This window comes from Falco cherrug, chromosome 3 (genome assembly GCF_023634085.1).
Source record: "Falco cherrug isolate bFalChe1 chromosome 3, bFalChe1.pri, whole genome shotgun sequence".
In the NCBI taxonomy this organism is placed as follows: Eukaryota; Metazoa; Chordata; class Aves; order Falconiformes; family Falconidae; genus Falco; species Falco cherrug.
Window position 1 is genome coordinate 59,033,749 of NC_073699.1, and position 22,753 is coordinate 59,056,501.

At 36.4% G+C, this 22,753-nt stretch overlaps 1 protein-coding gene across 7 annotated transcripts in view; it reads right to left on the reverse strand.

Moving 5' to 3' along the window:
* LPIN2 (lipin 2) overlaps positions 1-22,753 on the reverse strand; it is a 47,246-nt gene that overhangs the window by 4,795 nt on the left and 19,698 nt on the right. For 6 of the 7 annotated variants that reach the window (XM_055703489.1, XM_027804196.2, XM_005438411.4 and 3 more), the window contains 16 exons: positions 20,394-20,692; positions 16,314-16,421; positions 12,014-12,137; positions 11,061-11,382; positions 10,720-10,819; positions 9,436-9,623; positions 8,151-8,244; positions 7,710-7,779; positions 7,519-7,608; positions 6,673-6,755; positions 5,427-5,571; positions 4,436-4,584; positions 3,899-3,985; positions 2,015-2,167; positions 868-982; positions 61-164 (listed from right to left, as the gene is read on the reverse strand). In XM_055703489.1, coding sequence (XP_055559464.1) covers positions 61-164; positions 868-982; positions 2,015-2,167; positions 3,899-3,985; positions 4,436-4,584; positions 5,427-5,571; positions 6,673-6,755; positions 7,519-7,608; positions 7,710-7,779; positions 8,151-8,244; positions 9,436-9,623; positions 10,720-10,819; positions 11,061-11,382; positions 12,014-12,137; positions 16,314-16,421; positions 20,394-20,692 — 2,231 coding nt within the window. The remainder of the gene's footprint in view (positions 1-60; positions 165-867; positions 983-2,014; positions 2,168-3,898; positions 3,986-4,435; positions 4,585-5,426; positions 5,572-6,672; positions 6,756-7,518; positions 7,609-7,709; positions 7,780-8,150; positions 8,245-9,435; positions 9,624-10,719; positions 10,820-11,060; positions 11,383-12,013; positions 12,138-16,313; positions 16,422-20,393; positions 20,693-22,753) is intronic. The other variant, XM_014279344.3, reaches the window with a different exon arrangement.

Sequence of the window (22,753 nt, forward strand, 5' to 3'; positions counted from 1 at the left end):
AAGATTTTGTAATCTCATGCCTAAATACTTTCTTTGCTGAAATAACAAAAATGATCTTACGAAGATTTGTTTCCCTTAGTCCGTTCTTGGATCAGTTCACCCTTTGGATTCACAGTAAATATTCTGCAGTCTGGAACTCCCACTTGCATGTAGGCATATACATCCTGCAAAAAGCATGAACAAAAGCAAATGCTTCAACATTTCCTTATTGAATGTGATAAAACAAACAATTTTTCTACAGAATGAGAAAACCTGATCCAAAAAGGCTACAGTAAAACTGCCCCTACAAAAAATAAAGCTTCCTAAACAACCGCCAAAAAACCAAACAAGCAAAAAAAATCCCAGCACACACATAGCATAACGAAACATTACCCCCATCCCAATCTCTTAAGTGTGGTCCCAGGCTTGGGAACAGAAAACACACAAAATCTACACCACACAATACCATTCCTTGTGACAATATTCTTCTTACAATACCCCCTCTCTCTCTAGCCCAATTACAACAGCACTGAGCTGCAGAGAAAATACAAGAACTATACAACAGGGAAAAGGATTCGAGACTGAGAAGCACTGAATGAATATCCTTAGGTTATAAAGCTGTCAAAAATGCTGAAAAGAGTATGGAAAGGTGGCACACATTCAATAAAATCCTGAAAATACTAACACATCTTTGTAACCTTTCTCATATAAGCAGTTCTAGCAGCTTTTAAGGTATCTGCATGTGGGTTTTCCCTGACCAGCTCCATAAAAGCACCAGTGTTCCATTTCCTTATTCAAATTTAAATAGACAAAAAGAAAAGCCTATTTCTTTTGCTTCCCAAGTACTTCATGCATTTTAACCCTTCAATTAGAAAGGGGCAGACTTACATTGGGCCTGTTTCCAAAAGCAGCATAGAAAGGCTGTTTACTGGGAGCAAACAAATTCTTGATATCATTCAAACATTCGATTTTGAACTTTTCAGGCTTCTTTTCTATTACTTCCCTAAAATAAAATTTCAACAGTCAAATTCTAAATCATGATTTGATAGAGGGTATCCTCCTTCCCCCATTTATCTGATATTTATCTTTGCATTGCTTCCTCTTGCTACTGTTAGTAGTTATATAGACATTGGTCTGTAGTTTTCCCAAGAATGACACAAGAGACAACAGAACAGTAAAACATCTGCTTTTTCCAACATCCATAGTAAAAAAACAGGTGAATAATCCGTGCATAAGCTAAGTAAACAGGATGAAAATTCCAGTTGTGAATGCAGTTTGTGAACTGCTTTTATTGTAGATGGCCATCTGAATCAGAAGACCTACTCAAGTACACATAAGCTTGTTACAACTCCTGTCTCTGACAAAAGTGTCAAAAGCCTATTTAGTGACCTTAATGGAAGTTACTGTCATTGCCAGTCAAGAATCAGTTGTTTTTACTAAAAACAAGCAAAACCAAAAAGGATTTTCCACTATTAGCTCTTCCCATCAAGGACAGGTAGACTAGGGCTGATTCAAAAGACCGAGCTGAACTGTACCTACAGTCCACATATTGCTTTTTAAGTAGTCATATATGTAGCACCCCAACACTGCAAGACCATTTAGTATGACAGTCTACATTCCCCAGCTTTTTTCCTTTTCCCTCCATCTTGCATAGTAGCACTGCACTACAATCCTTCCTGATATACTTGAAAAGACAAAATTGTACTGATATAAACAGAACCTAGTAGTAATCAGTCATGGACTTGAGGAATGAGGAAAAGGGAAAATGAACTGCTCTGCGAATGACATTTTGCATTTTGTAGCCACTTCTAACATGCCCACAGAAACAGAAGTATGCTACAAGTGAAATTCAGACAAAACACATAGCTTAGAAGGTCACTAGAATCACTAGAGGGACATCAAGTCTCAGTAGCAAATCTAGAACAGAGTGGAATGTTTGGTTACAGCTATAACGGTCAGCATGCCAATTCTTTTTTAGCCTGCTGCTTTCTCTGAGATGGGGAGGAAGTGGGTGTATGAAATCCCACATGCTTACCTATGAAAGGCAGAAAACAAACTGCTGGGGGACAACATCAGAGGACCCCTGGGAAGAATTGTTCCTTTGTCATTCACCCAGTGTAGGTATCCTCTGGTCATATCTGCCATCCCAATGGCACGTGCAGAACAGTACAGAAACTTGTAGCCATTTCTAGAAAAGAATTATCATTTTAGTTCATATTTCTGCTGAAGATTCTTTGCAAACATAAGCATATGGTTATAGCAATGTCCAGAGGCATCAGTTCAGGTATTGACTTGTTGCAGTGCTCTGCACACACACAAAGAAAAGACTGTTCCACTCTTAAAAAATCTGCAAGGCATGTAATAGTTTAAATACATGACTCAAAACTGAGAAAACGTGAGTGCAAAAAGAGCAGGGATGGTGATACTCAAATTACACAATTAGATGGACTAGACTGTGTTTAAATCAGTGCCATATTGGTTTATCCAGCTTCTTTCAGCCCAGCTGTAGGATGATAGCAATTATTTAAATTATCTGCAACGCATAATATTAGATGCCAGATCTGACTTCGTTGGATTTTTTCAAGTTGTTGGCAGAACTTGCAGCACAGAGTGAAAGATAACAAGAAGCATTCACCAAACCCCTAAATTTTTCCTGCAGACTTTGTAGGTTCATCTGTTACACAGATTTGTACACAGTTACTGCATGCAGAAAAGGCTTGAGTGTTTATGTGCATTTTCAAAGACGCGATTCAATTTGGCAAGTAATTCTGAAACTACTCTTCTATTATGCCCCGAATAAAAAAAAAAAAAAAGCTCAGGTTATCTCCATAGATGAAGTTTAGCCACTGAATGAAGGCCACAAGAATGAAGGTCAACAATAGATTCTAAGACCCCAAATATTCTTGGGGAAAGACAGACTACCAAACTTAAAGATAAAAGTTCATTATTTTAAGTGGATAATGAAGTGTTTAACAGTTGATCATCCTGTGATCCTTCTCAGCAGCAAGCATTATTTCTGGTATCACTATTTTTTTGAAAAAAGTTTGCTAAACGAAGGCCCGAATTTGAAAAGGGAGGAAATATGAAGGTTTATTCTGCCCTAGGTTAACTGCACGTAAATATTATAAGGCTGTATGTCTCTTGGGTGAACAGTACACTTATAAGGGTGTGGTTCACAACACTTTTGAACTAAGCAAACACCACTGCTGCAAGGGGGAAGTTCCGCACCTGGGCTGCCTCTGCAGGTTCTTGCAGAGCACAAGATGAGCACATTCAGAGACGGGAAGGGGAAACTGCTGTTTTGCCAAATTACTTTTCTACTGTTCTACTGAACTGCATCCGCTTATGCTGTAAGTGCAACAAAATGACAGAAAACTTGAGCCAGGCCACCACCTTCCTTTTGTGGCAGTGGCAAGGTGTTAATCAGGCTTGTTTCAGAACATGAAATCTATCCTAAGCAACATTCACTTGAGTTTGGTCATAAACACATTAAAACACAGAATATTTATGCACTGGAAGAATGGAATTTAGGTTTGAATTACACTGTACTATGTTTGTAACAGGCTTTGGTATCAACCTGAGTTGGCGGAAATGGACATATGCATGACTGTGTGAGAAACTGTTCCTATTATGGTTCTGTTTTGTAATCACAACATTACACACATACTTCAAGAACTAAAATGCAGAATCAAGTGTTTGAGAAAGGAACTAGTAAAAATGTTGGCTTCCATTCCTGTAAAAGTATACATCTGGGGAAACAACCTAGTTTTGTTTGTGTATGGCAGAAGCAGCTTACTTTCCAACATTTAGATCAAAAAATTGTAATAAATTGCGTAATTATTAACAATGATCCAATTACCTGCTCATTCATTCCTAAATTCCAGAAAATCCTAATGGCTTCATAAGATTACATACTCACTCGTTTATGGAATGATAGAGTTTTGCAATGCCCTGATGAGTCCAGTCCTTGCCAAGCTGAGGGAGGATCTGTCCTAAAGCATCAGACCTAAAAGCAAAATCAGAGATACCTAAGTACATGCGTTTTGTTAAAGAAAAACACTAATGAATATACAGTTTATAATGAGCATTCAAAGAAATACCTCTGCAGAAGGTCCTAATAATTTTAAAAGAGAATTAGTAACTACTCCAGACAGAGCAATTAGCAGGGCCATCCAGCACGAGTCAGTTTCCAAGTTAACCTATGGCTGCTACATCTGGAGAAGTCTAACTGAAAGGGCAATAGTCACATGGTAAACATTAACACCTTTGCATTATTCTTTTAAAAGACACTCTCTAGTTTGCTGTAAATGCAAGTACAAATTAAATCAAAGCAACGTATATTTTTAACGACTGTTAATGAACATTCTGTAATAGTTGTATTTATTTATTTTTTAAAGCAGGATAGGATCAACAAAGCAAGACACACAAACACACAAAAATTAAAAATTATATTTACTTGGTTATTGTTCCATCAATGTCTGATATGATGATTTTATCATTCCAGTTCCAGAGATATATTGTTCCTGCACAGCGGCAAGTCCCTTGATACTGGGTTGTAATACTAAATACAACATCATTAGGGCCATCTCTGAGCTTCAACTTTGCCTTTAGAAATAATGAAAATAATTGAAAATGTAAGTTGCCCCCACCATAAGATTTTTAGAATCATAAATGAGTGATAGAAAATGACTCATATACTCTTCCTTGACTATTTTGATTAACTCATCAAAAAGTGAACCATGGTTTAACACTGGCACAGTTCTGCTAGTAAAGTCTGTTTTATAGTCTGAGTACATGTATTTGTCCACAACTCCCATAGCTGCTTACAGCAGCAGATATTTGACTTTCTGCTACTTTAATTTTTGCTATTACAGTAGACTCACAGTAGTACCAAATGGAACTCTCAGTTTGTTACAGTATGCAATAGTATTTTCCAGAAAAAGTTAGTGCATACCTTCCACAAAATTCTTTGCTCATGAAGATTACATGTATAGACAGTAACGGAGTTAACTTCAAAGTTAGACTGCGACGAATAAACTGCATACCAATTTATATGCGAGTTATTAGACTGTTCAGACCCCCGGGTATCCAAATTGCAGAAGCCAACAATGCCACTTTTGGGGCAACGTCTTAATATAGAGATTTGATTATAGAACTTTGTTAGAAATTATTTTTTAATCCAAACACAGATTCTTAATAAAAACAACAGAAAAAAATAACGAAAAATTGCCTGCATCTGCCCACACTACCACAGGAAATGATTTTAAATTTCTTTTTAAATTTTAAATTTCCCCACTCTTTTTCTACTGCTAGAAAATTAACCTGGAGATAATTTTTTGCTTTGTGAAATGTACTTATGTCACTTCTAAAAAGCAGAAGAATCCCAAGTCTTAGAATCAGAGTGGAATTATGAAGCATCCTATGTACAAGGAATGCATGCCACTTACTATTTGGTCTGAAGACAGTCTAAGTGATTTCTTATAAGATGTAATGCTCCCATGGGCTGGATGCTCTACTGGGGCAGAATCTATTTTCAGGGATTCCTTCAACTCCTGTGATGCTTCGTCACTAGAAGAATCATCTTCTGGAGGTCTAACATAACATCAACCAGAATAAGCATAAGCTACAGAAAATCCTTCTTTAATGGTGTAAGATTCTTAGGCAAGAGTAATTTTGGCTTATGTTGAGGATTTGCTGCTAGCCTGACAGCATAGACTAACAAAATCCATGGTCTATCGAATGCCCAGATAAACTCAGCACATGCCAATAAGCAAGTAAGACTTGTAATGCATGCTAGTATTGGTGGAGCTCTAAACATTATTATTACTAGCTGGCTCCATACACAATGGGTTTCGTAAAGACACAGTGTCAAGTGGTGACGAATTAGGTAAACTGCAGATGAAAAGGGACACTGAATGAGTAACAGTGGTTTTTGGTTTTTTTAACAAGCTGCCACAGTTACTACATAATTTAAGATGTGGGTGGTAAGTTAGTGGAGTATCTCACCTTTTAACTTTATTTGGACTTATTTTTCTGCTAATCAGAGATTTCAAGGTTAAAAGCAGCATTTAATCTCTCTAAAGTACTCCATCAATAAATATATGGTTTTAAACCTTTAAGACACCAATAACATTTAAAAGTATCTTCACAAAATCATGGGAGAATATGAATAATAAATTACCTGGACTGGGACAGTTTTGTGCTAGTTGTTAACCATAATTTTGGCCAACTTGTGCACTGTAATTAATATTATTTTATTGTTTCAATTACTTAACATTACAAAAAATTGTACATGGTTTAAGTCATGCAGACAAAATTAGGCTTTTACAAAAAACAAGATAAAACAAAAAAAGAATGACAAACATTATCTCAGAAACAATACCACTATATTTACAAAGCAGTGGCCCATTACTAAAGGTTACCATATATATGTTTGTTGTTCTGTCAGTTACGTGATTATTTAAGAAGTAAACACAGTAGGATTTAAGAAATAATTGTAGTGTATTTGTAGTTCCTACAGTTTTTGCTGCCACATTATTTTGCTGAACTGTTTGCTAAACACATCTGGTTCTGCAGAGGAAAGTTCTTCCCACAGTAAAATTCCTACTGAATTCTTCATTAAAAAACTAAAACCAACCAAAAATACCCCAGACACTATTCAGTCCACAAAACAGTCTTCAGACAGGAACACACCTACTATTAACTTGCTCTTTTATGGTTGCTGGAAGTTCATTTGCTCTTTGTGTCTCAGTTTTCCCCTCTTTTGCCTCTGGTATCTAAAGCAATGTAATAATAAAAAACATATTGACATTTTAAGCATTTTAAACTGATCCAAGTGAATTCATAGTTTGCACTTAAGCAAATAGCTATCAATGTAGTATATAAACTATAGTAAGTCTCAGAATTGCTTATTCTTATTCCGTAAATTATTTAACAAAAGGATGCTTATGAAGAGATCATCCGTTAAAGCTTTTTATTATTTCAGGAAACAAAATTCTGCATGCCAGAAGTTGAGAACTGCTAGTTTAACATGACAAACTTATCATTAAAGGAGCTGGCAACCTCTAAGTTTATAAAATTCATTTTTTGGGGGGGAAGTAATAAATTTAAAGTTTCTTAAGCCTTGAGTATGTGCCCAATTTAGTCTAAAATGGGGTGCCCTCAGCACAACATCTATTATGCAGCACAGCACCTCATTTATTTGTGTATACATTCCTAAAACATACTGCAGTGACTGAAGAGAACCCCTGAAAACTGCTTATGGCTTACAAGGAAGAATTTTAAGAACACTGTGCAACAGTTGAATACAATAAATTTTGTTGAAGCAACTAGTAACAGCAAATAAAGATGTGGTATTTAAGACTAAATATACAGAAGCAGCCACAACTACTACAATGCTGAGTAACTCAGTTGGCAATCAGTGACACAGCTATATGAGCAGCATTCTGAGGCACTTCTGACAGACTGCAATTTGTTCACCTTTCAACAGCTACAGAAAGGTGAACAACAACAACAAATATGAAAATAGGTCTCAGTTACCTGTTTAGTCATGCTTTCTCTCTTGCGCCAGAACCACCACCTTCCAGACTTCTTTGGCATCTTTTCTTTGACCCAAGACTCAACAGTAGCCTGAAAAGTTAGGCATGTTTTTAATTTGTACAGAAAAACAAAATAATCATGTGTTACTACATACAAAATCTTCAAAAAAACATATCCATGTATCTATTTACCTTAGGCAAACTCTTCTGAAACACCTGCAAGCTCAGAATCATTGGAGCAGCCAATGCCCAGTTATAATACCTGTTTTAAGACATGTTATTGATAAGATATTACAAAATCCAACTAGAGGTAGATAAGTATCAGCGTGCAAACTGCCCTTTTCTTGATGAAAATATTTATTTGCTGCCAAAAACTAATATTAAAGTTTTCTGCAAGCAGAGTTACTTTAATATATACAATTCATTATCAGTGGTAACTACTGAAAAAAAGTCTCACTTCAGTTAAAGCTAAATTTAATGCAAATCTTCAGTTCAAAATCATTCTCTTTGAGACCGAGAAACAGATCTATCAAAAACACAAATTCCAGTAGAAGCCGAGAAATACATTCACTTTAAAGGGTAGATTTTAAAAGAGATCTTCTATGACCTAATTACACAACATAGAGAATTTACCTGTTATAAATCCTTATTACCAAATTAGGATTGTCTATGAGTCCAGGGTTTTCAGCAAATTCATGGTAAGTAATAATATGTTCCATGAATTTTTCTGTAATAGAAGCATATTTTAATTAGAAATAATAATATAAAGTCCCAATATGTCCAATTATTTTGTATCTAGGAAAATGCTTTCTGTCGTTTCAGAGTCTTCGCTGATCTTGCAGGATCACTCAAGATAAGCCAGTATGGCCTACCTGTCAAGAGTCTTGTGACTGCCTCCTCAGTAACAGGGAAAGCCTCACACCACTTCAATAGCCACATTAATGAGAATTAAGAAATTAGAAGAGGGAAGATACGAAGGAAGTAGGAACTAATTCAGCATGAAGTCTGGAAAAAAGAGTTATGCTTGTCCAAGTTTTCTTTAAAAATTATTATGACAGGTAAGGGGCCTACATACTACACTAAAAGGGAAGCGAGAAGGATGCTGTCAGCTTTTCAGGTTTTTTTAATAAAAAATATAATAGTCAGTTTAATAAACTGACTACTAATAGCATTTTCGTGACTAGGGACAAGTTTGCAGAAATTCATGATTTAGTGTAAAACCCTTGCAAGGAAGACTTTTTTTTCAAATCAAATCCAATACTACCACCATGTTACCAGGAGTGCTGTTCATTAGGGACACGATGACCATTAAAAGAGTAATACTAAAAATGCTGCAGGACATGTTCATGAAGACTGTGTGCTCCCTCAAAAATGCATATAGCTTCAACATTACAACTAACTAGAGCATGAAGAGAGAAGAATCTGCTGGTGCAAATCTAAAGGTTAACAAAAATTTAGGATAGGAAAAATACAGCAGGAGAAAAGGCAGTCCAAAGTTTTTTCATTGCTTAAAAAAACCCAACCAAACAAAAAAACAAAACCAGAAAATAAAACTGAAAAAGAAAAAATATCAGGCAACCGGAAAGAATATGAATTGTGAAGATTTATATAGGACTAAGCAAGTAATTGCAGCCAGAAACAAGAGTGGCTGGTTGGATAAGCAATATGTAGTAAGAAAAAGCAGACAAAGTTTCTCAAGATATCCAACTGCTCTTGATAATTTAAGGTTAAATTCTGCTATCTCTGCTTGGTAAATGCTTCAGGTTTTCAGAAAATGACAGATTATCCATTCCTTTTTCTCAATATAAGCGTAATAATAAGCCAAAGCACAGCACAGTGGAAATCAGAGCATTCAAGCCACTTCATCTGTTTAGCTGCCTGAGCTTTATTACTGTTTATGATTTAGTCTTTCACATACCTTTAGAAATCTCTCCATTTTCATTGAGACCCCCACAAAGTGAAAGTGTAACATCAGGCAAGTCCATAGCAGAATCAGACATGCACTCTATACCGCTGTCAGCGGCAGCACTTCCTACTGATTGGGGTGACTGGGAACCGGAAAGGGTGTCTGACTCTGTCCACTGCCTGAAGCCTGGATCAGAATCGCTGAAGAGAAGAAGTCCACATTTTCCATAAGTATTTCACTTGCAAAAAACGTATACATTTTAGGTTACAGGACACACACTATAAGATTACTCAAAAAAGTCATCTTGCTGTTGCATTTCTTTTAAGTACTACATCAAATTACAACATAGACTTAAAACAAAACAAACAAAAACCAGACACAAACACACCCCCCCAACCCTTCATAATACTGGCAGACTGACAGTTTCCAGGAAAATAATTACGTTTCTCTTGCCTGCAACACAATTGGATTTAAATGAGGAAAAGATCCTCTACATTCTGTTTTTGCAGAACACCACTACACTCTTCAGTCTTTACCAGAACGCTCTAGAACAAGACTAAAAGGAAAGAGAACACTGCTTGATGTTTTTAGAACACTGTGTTTGGAAAAAGTACAGTAGAAAGGAAAAGTATCCTCTTAAGTAAAAAAATACCACATTATCACCTAAGGTTAGAGTTATTAGTTTCATCCCAAGTAATGTAATCAGTAAGCACAGAAAAGTTTACAATTTTAGTTTTAACATAAACCAATAGTCTCTTCTTATTAAGCTGTATTTTTACAAAGTCTTCTACACAGTTATTCTTCTGGAGAATATTTTAGGAGTGTAAAATGCTTTGATTTGATTTAAAAATAAAGTGAATTTTGAGACTGAGCTGCCTTGCAGGAAGACCTGGTGGGATTTTTTTTGTTGGTCTTTTTTGATATTAAAAAAAAAAGTTGGAAGGGATGTACAGGTCATGCAAAAACCAAGCTGACGTGTGTTTATCTGGAGCTAGCAATATGGCACAATACAGTACTGGTGCAAAAGAAGCACGCAGTTTAAACTTATCCCACCTCTGTATCTGCAGAACATACATGTTCCACAAAGATGACAACTCTCAGTAATGACCTCCCATGTGATCTTTCAATGTGTTTCTTGTCAAATTAAAAACAGATTCTCACAGTGACATCAGTACTAATTACTCCACAAAAGCCTAGAAACCTGAAGTCCAATACTTTTTTTTCAGAACTGGTTCATAAACACCTAAATCATACATGTAATAACCCTCGTTCCAAAGAACTTTAATTCAAAATTACCTTTTGGGAAAATAGAGTGCTGCAACTTCAGGTTCCAAAGCTTTTAGGTCCTCCAAGTAAATATCATCAGGTCCCTGATGATGACTTCGCTTGTGCACCCCTATTAATTTTAACAAATAAGATTATTAAGATGATGCTATCCAGATGCATTAAAGAGAAATGTGATTGTAAGAGACTCAGACTTACTTGTAGCTTTTATAAATGCAAGAGTTTAAATATACTTTTAGACAGGTAAGACTTTAAATAGAAAACATGGAATAGGCACTTTTATACTACTTCCACTACGGCCTCAAATTTGGTAGACCACACTGAAGGAGAAAATCAACAGCTTTATTATATACCTTTCTTTTTTGAAGGAGAGTCCATTTTTGTTGTTGGCTTTGTTTCTGGTAAAGGGTCCACCAACAGCCTGGAATGATGATCAGCATCTAATGGCAATGGATCTTGTGGTTCTATGATTGCAGAAGCAAGAGAATCTTTAACATCCATCTGCTTAAGCAGAGGATGAGTTCTTGGCTCAGGTTTCAGTACTGTACAGACAGAATCTTTCACATCATCATCATCTTCAACTTCATCAGAGCTGAGAATGACCCTAAAATGAGTCTTCTCTGATGGAGTAATGGTAGCTGTTCTGAGATGTTCCAGTTTCTCTTTCTTGCTTATCTGAAAAACAAGACTGGTCAATCCTTTCACTTCACGTTTGTTTTATTCTGGTCTAAACATTGAATTTGTACTCATGGTAAAATTCTGGTCATACAGGTAAGAATTTAAACATGTATTTTAGCAACATAAAACATGCCCCACCTTATTAGCAAAGTCCCCTGCAACAGAAGCTTCATACGAGCTTATTTACAAGTTCAGTAAAGAAACTGGCATAGAGGAAATGCTGACTTGACTAAACCAGAGCAAGAAAAAAGGATAAATGTGGACATATCAGGGCTTCTGTCACCAGCTGTCCTGTTAGATACCAAATTTACTCTATCAAGGCTAAAATTCCTCTGGAATGAACTAGAAATTAGCCTATAATAAAGGAAATTAATTTCTCAAGTTTCTTTCTTCGGTTTCTAACTAAAAATTTTAAAATTTCAGACTTTTACTGTTAGGTTTTCTGAAATTACTTTGTTGACCAGCTTTTGAACGTAACATATTCTACTATCTTCCAGCCACAAGGGGGCGCTACTTCCCCATTTCAGCTGAAGCCTTCTCAAGAACCGCGGCAGATTTCCAGTCTTAGGACACAATTTGAGATACGTCAAATCTCAGTTCACAAAGTGAGAGCCGACAATAAGTTTACCTTGGTTGATTCTGGGAATCCTCCCCACGTCCATTCCATGTGAGATTCAGATCTCAACAAGCTCTCAGCAGGTTTAACTTCCAGTTCTGAATCACTTTTAGGGCAGACTGGCTCAGAGAAAGGGCTAGCAAATCAACAATTAAAAAAAAAAAAAAAAAAAGAAAAAAAAAGCAAGCTACAGTGTTTAAAATGCGTTTGTTGTGCAGCTACTTTGTTAAGACTTTTCTACAGCTTAACAGGGCTTCAATTATACAGCAACATGGCAAGAAGCCCAGCAGGGTTTTCAGACTGAGAATTAGGTTAAAACCAAAATCACATTAAAGGACTTACATAAGCCATCACCCTAAACAGATTCCTTCACTCTGTCTGCAGTGTAGGTATAGCTCTCCCCTCAGCCCATGCTCCATTTTTCAAACAAAACAGAACACAACAACAGAGTTTAATCTAAAAGTAAGACAGAAATTAGCTTCAAGTTCCTTTCCTCTGTAAAAATATAGCATTTAAGCTTGCTATGCCAAGACTTGAGTAATTGAAGTCCTGCAAACCGAACTCACAAATGCACAAAACAACACCAATTCCCAATGCAGCAAAAACAATATAAACAAAGTAACTTTGGAGAGGGGAGATCACTTGAAAACTTCCTTCAGATGTGTTTGGTCTATATGACTTTTCAAAATCCATCCTGTTTTTCCTATAGTGGTTATTATCCATAAATCCGAAACAGACCTCTGAAATTTACTTTAGCCAAGACTATTTTTAAGCTGGAAAAAAACCCTCTGCAAAATGCTAGAAAGGTATTATTTCAAAATCATTTTGCTCTTATGATCTTAGCAAGGACAGGAAACACAACAGGTTATTTTAAAGTAGCATTTAGTGTTGGGACAGATCCAAACCTCTTCTTTCTTGAACAGGGCAATTATACTGTCTATTATTGAAATGCTCTTTTTACACTTTGACATTCACAGTGTATTCTGGTTTGTTTGGGGTTTAGATAGATATAGATATATATATACACACATATGAAATCCTCAATATTTGATTTTGAATTTTAAGTACAGGAACTGGACACAGCACTCCAGATGTGGACTGACCAGTGTTGAGTGTAATGGGATGATCACATCTCGGTGTCTGCTAGTAACACCCCTCCAGATGCAGCCCTGGACCCAATCTGCCTTTGGTGCTGCAGCGGTGCTTTGACGACTCACGTTCAGCTTGCCGTCCACAGGAGCCCTGGGCCCTTTCAGCAAGGCTGCTGCCCAGCCACACACATCCGAGCCCGTACTGGGCTCTTTGGTTATGCCACCCCAGGTCCAGGGCTCTGCACTTGTTGCACTGGGAAAGGCTTCATCCTGATTTAAGAGATCTTTTACAGTGAGAACAATCATTCACCAGAACAGCCTTCCCAGGAAAGTGGTCCCCATCACAGGATATTTTCAATTTGTGACTGGTTGGGATGCAAGATATCTCATCTAGTCTCCCTTTCCCACAAAAGGCTGGACCAGGTGATCTTTCAAGGTCCCTCCTAACTTGGGCTGTTCTATGACATAACACTGAAATTTTACAGTAACCCCTACAGGTATTCAATGTGTGGAATTCCCTCCCCCTTACAAAATTCCTGCAACAAGTAGTTATCTAATGCAGCATCACATCTGAAAACTTTCTGGAGGTTCGTGGAGCCAGGGTTTTGCAGTATCATACAAGGCTAAACTGATCACAATTCGGACTGTAAAAACAGACAGTACACAGATCAGATCACGATCCAGACAGTAAGAATCCCTCATATTACTCAAACTGACACAAAATCCAAGACAGAAGGAAGTTTAAACATGTCTACAGTGGTGACTCATGTCACTGTCAGCTTCCAACCTTTATCATCAGGAACACAAAAAAGAACCCATTTAAAGATTTCCTCCCTCAGTTCTCCTGTAACAATTTTCTACAGAAATTACATTTTCTGTACTGTTAGGAGGGCTTATTTAAAGTAACAGATCGATGAAAATACATGTACATATTTGTTTTCAATGGAATCTTCAAAAGGAAGAATATGAACTCATTTTCTCTACATGCCAAATCCACCTATAACACAAGTCAACTGGAAGCCATACAGACATTAACCTGTTTCTAAGCCTAATTCTTATTAATATTCAGCAGTACCTGCAAAAGATTTAATACTTCAGGACTTTGAGAACCTAAGTCCTGAACCTAAGTTTTCCACTGTCATTCTCAGGGAGAAGTCTTTAGTTAAAAAGGTACATGCTTGTACTAATGATTTAATCATGCTAGTATTGCTGTTAAAACAGACAGAATATTGATGGTATCAGGTATCCAATAGTTGATCGCTATGTTTCTTAGTTTTATTACAGTGAATCGGACAAGCAGAAGTGTCCTCATTGAAAAGACTTAGGCTATTACCTTCCCTTAGCTCCCTGCAAGGGTTCTGAAGAGCAAGACAACCAACCTCAACTAAAAGTCAATTAGCTTTTCCAGATCTCCAGAAAGGAGGTTATTAAAACCTACCATTTCTCTTCCACGTTACGATGGCTACATTATAAAAAATCTTTCTTTGGTGGCTTAGGAGAAATAATTTCATGCAAAATTTATCTTCTTCTTGATGGTTCATGTGAGAGACAATCCCCACCCCCCAGCTGCCCAAAGAGGGAAAAGAAAATTGCCAATTTCTGTGTTGCACTGCAACGTGTACTGGATAGCTTCTTGTTTAAAAAAAAAAAAAAAAAAAGAACCAAAACTATAAGGAGCCTAGGCATCTCACATGATGCACAAACAAGTTGTTAAAAGCAGACTATCCCCTAAATATGTAAACAAGAAGAGAGACATGAATCACATATCCAAGATATAGCCTGGTAGTCTCTGTTAACTAGAGTTTTATAAACTCAAAAGGAGTATCAGCCTCTGTGCTGCCATTATCTGGGTGATACAACCCATACAACACCGCGTCAGTCCTCAGGGTCAAACACTGTGACTACTTTTCAGTCACAAACCACAAACGTTTAGGGAACATTTGAAGGCTACACATCACCAAGTACAATTGAGGATGTGGTTGTCACCCCAAAACATGAAAAGGAATGATAATGGGATTTCCTGTCCAACTGCTTCTGTTCATTAACAAGCTATGGACTGGGGGAATGAGCAGGCTCCAAGCATGGTGTTACACATTCAGACTCTACTGAGGCCACAGCTTTGGAAAAACTCAAAGCAGAGAGATTACATACACTTCAAGAAGTATTTTCTGAAGCTTAATCTCTTCTGTTCTGCACTACCACCTATTGATACAGAAGAACAGGCACCTGTGCACTGAGCAGCTGACATGCATCAATGGGTATCTCACAAAGGCTGACCGGTAATCCTCACTGACACTGAATGTATCTGCTGTGAGGCAGTTTTCTTAGTCAAACTGAACAGCGGTAAAACTATACACTCAAAGTATTAAAATGAATCGAGATACTGCTCAGCATGCTATATACTATATATATTTGTTCTTCCTTATGTCCAATGTTCAGGAAAAGTATGAAATTTACCTCAAGTAATACTGCATAGGGACAGAATGCTTTCTTTATGCGAACAGAAATCAGTATTAGTGGTGAAACCCAAAGGGTGAACCTTGAAAAATCTAGAAATGGAATGCAAGAGGAATATAATAGCATGAACATCAGAAATTGAAGAGCTTGAATGTATAAACAGAAGCGTACTAGTCACTGTAACTGAAAACTGGCGAGCTGTACTATGCCATTTGTAAGAACCCACCATCAGCTCATACTGTTTCTGGTATCTCTGAATAACCAGAGATACCACAATTCCAGTAACACAAATCTGTTCTGAAGTAGAATATGATTCAAGTTTAGGACCTAGCCTTACCTCCAGTAATTTGTGTTTCTTCACCTGGTAAAAGCTAACTTACATATTCAACATTGCTTTATGGCACATCAAGTGTTGTTTATGCTAGGGTGAATCACAGAGAACATATTCATTTTCCACACACTTCCCAATCTAAAGAAATTTTATTAAGTGTATTTTCTTTCTTTACTAGTGAATTTTAGTAAGAAAGTTGTTGGTTTTTATTTGAGTGGGATAAAAAAAAAAAGCCACAAATTGTGTTTCATACATACAGTGGAGAAGGCAGCCATTACAAATTCAAAGTAAGTATCAAATGCTGCATTTGGTACCACAGAAGTTAGGCATGTCTGAAGTTTTACAGCTCAGGGGGAAAAAATGAATGAAACAGCAATTAATATTTTTTAATTATTAATCATTATATATATGATAACATTACAAAGTGACTTACTTCTCCAGAGGGGACCAGTCTCCATCAGATAAGGGGTAATGATCCTTCGAGTGATAGATCAAAGATTCTTTCTGTTCTTCACCCTTTGGTGATGAATTTGAGGAACCTCTATGGAGATACACGGGACATTAAGTCAGCTACAAGAAATCGTCATTATCAATTCAGTTAGAAAATTTACTTATATATTATTCAAAACTCAAAATTCAAAGAAAGGAGTGTATATCTTCATAAATTCCTTCTTCGCAACACACCTTTATGTAACTTAAAATGTATATGAAAACTATTATTAATACTTGAAAATACTGCAAGTTTAAAAATCTACTACTCCAACACATAGTAATTTAATATTGAAAAAGCCACAATAGCATAAATGATATTACTCTATACAGCTAACTAGTATTACCAAACCCCAAAGATGAAAATAAAAATTTACACATAACCGTTATTATGTAAATGTTAGAATCACTGGAAAAGTTAAATAGAAAAGGTAGTTTTGACAACGCAGTTTACACTGCACATTTCACAATTTAAAACCAGTCAGAAAATAGGAATATGCATTAGCCTCACAATTTACCCAACAGTTTACAAATTAACATGAACTACAATAAGTAGCTAAAGTGCTGTACTTTTCTAAACAGTGGGGTTTGTTTTGCACTGGGAACTCTACTCAAGTGTCTATAGCAAAAAAACCTGCCAACCAATCAACAGCAAGACCTATTGAGTAAGCATGCACTATATTTTACACAGAAGTCCCTTTTAAATATCACCATCATAAGTACTTCAGATCTTTTTACAGCTCTCTGAATTTAATGGAATTAATAGCTATTCTCAGGATACAACTAACTTGTTTTGAGGTTAGATCAAGGGCATCATGGCTATACAGTGGATAGACTACAAGGAAGATAAGCCTGGACTTTTGAGTATAAAATGCATTAGAAATTACTTTAAGACATTATTATGAAAGAAAAAAGCATTTTTCTTTATTTTCAACACTGTTGCACTGGACGTTTTTGGAACACTAATGCTAATTTCTCTTACGGATAGAGAAAAAAAAGATTTTAACATTATCTACTAAAATACATAAATATTTAGAATTTACATGCCTATGCAAAACAGCCCATTAGACCATAAGCAGTTACAGTGATCTACCTAATTTGCACAAGTCTTTCACTTGGAAGACAGTCTAGACTGTGTTAAATACAGGACTCTACAAACATCTTAATATCTCCACTTCTCATTCAGTAGTAGTACTCTTATGAAACTTGATGGTAACAGCTTGACTTGAGAGCTACAGACTGTACATCCTCGGTATTCATAAACCAAGCTAACCGTGACACAAAGATGTTTCATGCTGTCTTTGTCTGTATGCAGTGCTAAGTATCTCCAAAAAAGGAAAAAGGTATTCTTGAACAACTAAATAAACACACGCAAAAAATCAGAGGTCCTCAGCATTATGACTTCAGAGGGGGGCAAGATGACACACAAATGGTACTGAACAGATTTTATTCACTGGAAATTAGTGATCAAGTTATTTCATATGAAGCATAAACAAAACAAAAAACAAAACAAAAAAAATCAAATTTCATCCATAAGTGAATAAATCTGAATGCTAAAAATCAAAATGCAGTCAAAGATTACTGAAACAAAGAGGAAAATCAGTATGCATTATCTTGAATTTATAAGTTGCACTACCAACTCTAATTTATTTTGCAACATTTATAAACAGTGCTACCACTCCTAATCCTTATCCACTTCATACATGGTCTAAATAAATACGTAAGATTTTAGAGACAGATAACTACTTTAACTCTTTAACATCTTAGCACTGCAGAAATAATGCCCCCTGTTTCTGAGTTGTACACACTGTAATCTCAGTCCTCCTGGTATTATTTTAGGTAAGTTAAGCACTATTAATGTATCTAAATCACAGCTAGAAAATACAAAGGATGTGTTTTAAAGAAAGCTGGATTTTCCCAAGAACAGAAAACAGTTTGTTTTCCACTTTGTAAGAACAGAACCAGGTAAGACATTACATACTGGTACCTGCGGCTGAAATTTTGACCTTCCTGTTGGAACATCAGCCTCCCTTTTCATTTCCCAGTTTTTCACTTTGAAATCTAAAGTGGTGTCTAACAAGTTAGTTATGTTTCTTTATTTTCTTCTTTCTCCAGAGCCACACATTTATAACAAAAACAAACTCGCTGTTATCACCTTACATGCCCACAGGATGTGAAAAGAAAGCTTACACTTTTTCACAACCATATCTTTAGGTGGGAAGAAAGCAGTGTACGCCTATAACAAGGCATTTTATTTCGTCCCTTAGTAGCCCACTGGAATAACTGTATATGAACTCCACTATCAGATAACCTACTGTCTCTGGGCTTCCATTACTGCAATGTATTTTTCCATCCTGCACTTATACTTGCTATTCACAAGAAAACAGCATTCTTTTACAAAATTTTCTTCCTTCCACATCGTAACAATCCGAGAGTTCATTTCTACTGCTCTTTGTTTATATATATGTAAAAAAATGTGGTTTCCAAATAAAAAGCTTTTTCAATATTTCATTCTAAAGGATACAAAAAATAAAACCAGAGTAACCTTTGAACGCACCGTGGTCTGTTCAGCTATGACTAAACATCTGACATTTCAATCAAGCCTTCAATTTTTTATTCATCTCTAGTCAAACTAAGATAATTGATACAATAGCAATTTGAATTCTAAACACTGAATGAAAAAAGCCATTTTTGGCCTGACATTCCTAAATTCTTCATACATTTGTAATAATTAATTAACTAAAGAAATAACAATTCATGGGTTCTATTTTCTTTCTTCCTGTACTTGATGCTTGTTTTTATTTTTCATGGTTTCACTATGACAAGTTACTGTCTTAATACCCTCACACTGAAGACTGAACAAAGATCTTGTTTTTCTTAAACTGGAAAAAACAGGAAAAATCTCAAATTAAACAAAATGCCAATTCCCAGACTTAAACAGATGAGTATCTAAATGACAATTCGTTGTCATGACAGTAAAAAAATAAGGCAAATGAACTAAGAAAGCCACAGACATTCTAGAAAACACTTTAAAATCCTAATTTTGTTTGTTGTGTTTTGTTGGTCACAGGTGTGATAACAGTTAGTATTCATGTTTTTCTGTTGCATTAACTTTTTTGATCCATACTTACTGAAGTTGAGACACCCTCAAAGACCCACAATGAAGGAGTTTTTTCAGTTATACTTTATTCTTTTATAGCAAAACGTTCTTTCAATTCCCAGACCAGATCTTTAATTTATTCAGACAGTACTACATTAAACAGTAATGCTGTCCAACAAAGCAGCTAGCTTTGTCTAAAAACTACGCCCGCTTCTTTTGTTAAGCAGCCTAAGAAACTTCCACATAAAACTGATGAGGCCGCCTTTCCTGGATTTTAAGCATTTATATGCTTGATAGCTTTCTTCTATTACTATAATCTTTCCTACTACTCATATAAGCTTCTTCAGCTTATTAGTACGTGCTACCACTTTACCACAAGCTCCACTTTGCTAACAGTTTATCTACTTCAAAATTCCTGACTGATTTTTTCCCGCTCCTTTATGACTACACAGATGTAAGGAATTATCTTTTCTAATGTGAAGGATCATTAACTTATGTAGTTTTCCGTTACCAAAGTAAACTTGGAAGATACAGAGAAGTCAAATTCAGATGAGGTGTACTACAGGCATTCCACACTGCAGTTTATGTAGAGTTTACCAAACACTCTAGAAGATGATGGCAACACTTCCTTACCAGAATGGCCTTAATTGGATTTTATATTCATAATAAAATGGCCAAACTTGAAAGGTTCTAGAAGAACCTAGAAAGAGGTTCTGTAACTCTTACAGTTACTGAGTTAAGAGTTACAGTTTCTCCTCTAGAAAGAGGTGGAAGATAATGGTTTGGAGTTCTGTTTGTTTGAGGAAAAGCCTACCCAAAGCCTATTGAAACTTATGCACTGCTAGCACAGAGGAAAGGTACAAGTTACATGTTCAATGTTCAGTGATAACAATGAAAGCAGTCAGGAAGTATCTGATAGCTTACCTTAGGGGTTGAACACTTTTTTCATCATCTGAGCTTATTTCCATTTCAAAAATCTCTTCCGTCCCAGTAGAAGAGATCTGATCTTCCTTCCTGCTATCTTGTTTGTATTTCTTTCTTCTTCTTTTTTTCTTCTTCACAGAACCTGGTGTGAATACAGTCTCTGTTTCCACAGTGTGTGGAATTTCTGAGTTTGCACATGTCCTCTCATTTTCACCTGATTTCAAATGATTGTCAGTATCTTTAAAAAACTGGTCTTCAGTGGGTATTGGAGATGTTGCCAAATATGCAGGAACTTTTTCCTAAGCCAAAAAAGAAAATAAAGAACAGACTATATTTTTTACTATGTTTTGTGCATACAGGATAGTTGTCAGCTACAGATTAATCCCTGCATCTATATTTAGACACAAAACCATGTAACAGCCCAGTGGTATGAAGGTGATATCCAGAAAAGAACCACGTTCACTGGAAGGATTACAAAAAGTTCAGAGAAATGAATGCTAGTATTCTTACCGTTTCAGACATACGTAATTGATTTTGCTAGCAAAACAAATACCCAGTCAGTAGAATGTTTTCAAAATTATCTGCTCTTGTGCACATCAGTTCTATCCAGGCTTAGTAAATGTGTTAATAGGCTAATTAGATCCACTGCTGTCTCCTTATTTCGAAACAATTTCACAGAAAGGTGTAGGTTAGAAGGGACATCTGGAGAATATCTGGTCCAATCTTCTGTTTAAAGTAGGGCCTCAGGTTAGGTTATCCAAGGCAAAGGCTGAGTATCTCCAGTGAGGGAGTGTCTACCACCTCTCTAGACAACCCATTCCTGTGTTATATTGTTCTCATAGCAAAAGATTTTTCTTATATCCAGCTGGAATTTTCCCCTTTGTCCTATTCACCAGGCATCCTTGTGAAGAGAATGCTTCCATCTGCTCTGTAACTACTTGTAGGTACTGTAAGACTGTGGTTAGATCCCTCTGAGTCTTCTCTTCTCTAGGCTGAACACAATCATTTCCAGCAACCTTCCTTCTTATTTCAACTTCTCCAACCCTCTGATCACCTTGGTGGCTCTCTACTAGACTCCTTCCAATTTTCCATGTCTCTCCTGAACTGGGGAGACCACAACTGCATTCCAGGTTTGGTCTAACATATACTAGGTTGAGTGGGACAATCCCACATGCCTCCCATCTGCTGGCTCTACTCCTGCTGATGCTGCCTAGGACACACTTGCCTTCACTGCTGCCAAGGCACACTGCTGGCCTTTACAGTAGAGATGCATTTCATCCAGTCAGACCCCAGCCTGTACTGCTGTGTGGAGTTCTTCCAACCCAGATGCAAGACTTCACATTTATCTTAGTTAAACCTTGTGCAAATCTTCACCAACTGGGAGACTGGATCAACAAGTTGGCTCTTTTTCTGGCCTGTCTACCTCCCCTCCCTGTTCAGCGTTACCCACAAAACTGGTGAAGATGCGTTCAGTCTCGTCATCCATGTCAGAAATTACTTATATAAAGTATCTTTCAAAAAGAAAACCGTGAATATAATTTACTCGCTAAAACCAACAACCAACCAACTCTCTATTAATTACAACTCACTGCCTTATGAAGGAACAATTCAAATGAAGGCAAAGCTTAACCAATGGACTGCCTGGGGTTTATTTGCATTGTAACAAGAAATTTAAAGATACTGACAACGAGATTGAAAGAAACACTGCGAAAGGACAAAGTGGAACAAAAATAGAGAATGGAATCTGCATAGCAAGGAGAAAAAGTTACCGAGCTTAATTTCACGGTAAGAATAGAACTAATTACAAAACGACTGTTATTTTACAGGACTCTTACACAGATTAGTCAGGAACTACACTGTGATCAGAAACAGCCAGAGCACTGATACTACTTTTGATGTCTTCAAAGCCTGAACTGATAATATTTAATATTAAATTCAATTTCTCCACTGAGTTAAGAGTTACAGACCACGTTTTATCCCAGTAATTGTAAAGTAGAGAGAAGTGGAGAAAGGAGAACAAAAAACAGCTTTATACTGCACTGATACAGATTTTGCATTGTAAAAAACCTCCAAATAAAATGATAGCACCTAAAAGTTAATATTCTATACAATTAATGACAATAAATCCAGAATAGCAAGACAAAATAATAAAAAAAAAAACCAAACAAAAAAATCCACCAAAAACCAGAGGAAAGGTTAGAAGAAAACTGGCTGAAAAATGATGCCTAAAAGTTACATTATAGTAGTCCTGATTTATGTGAATTGAGGTGTGTGGTATTACTTCTGAAAGTCCAGATGTGAAAACAGCAAAGACTGACCAATTGAAAGAACTTTTCTGAATCCATCGAGAACTCTAGGAG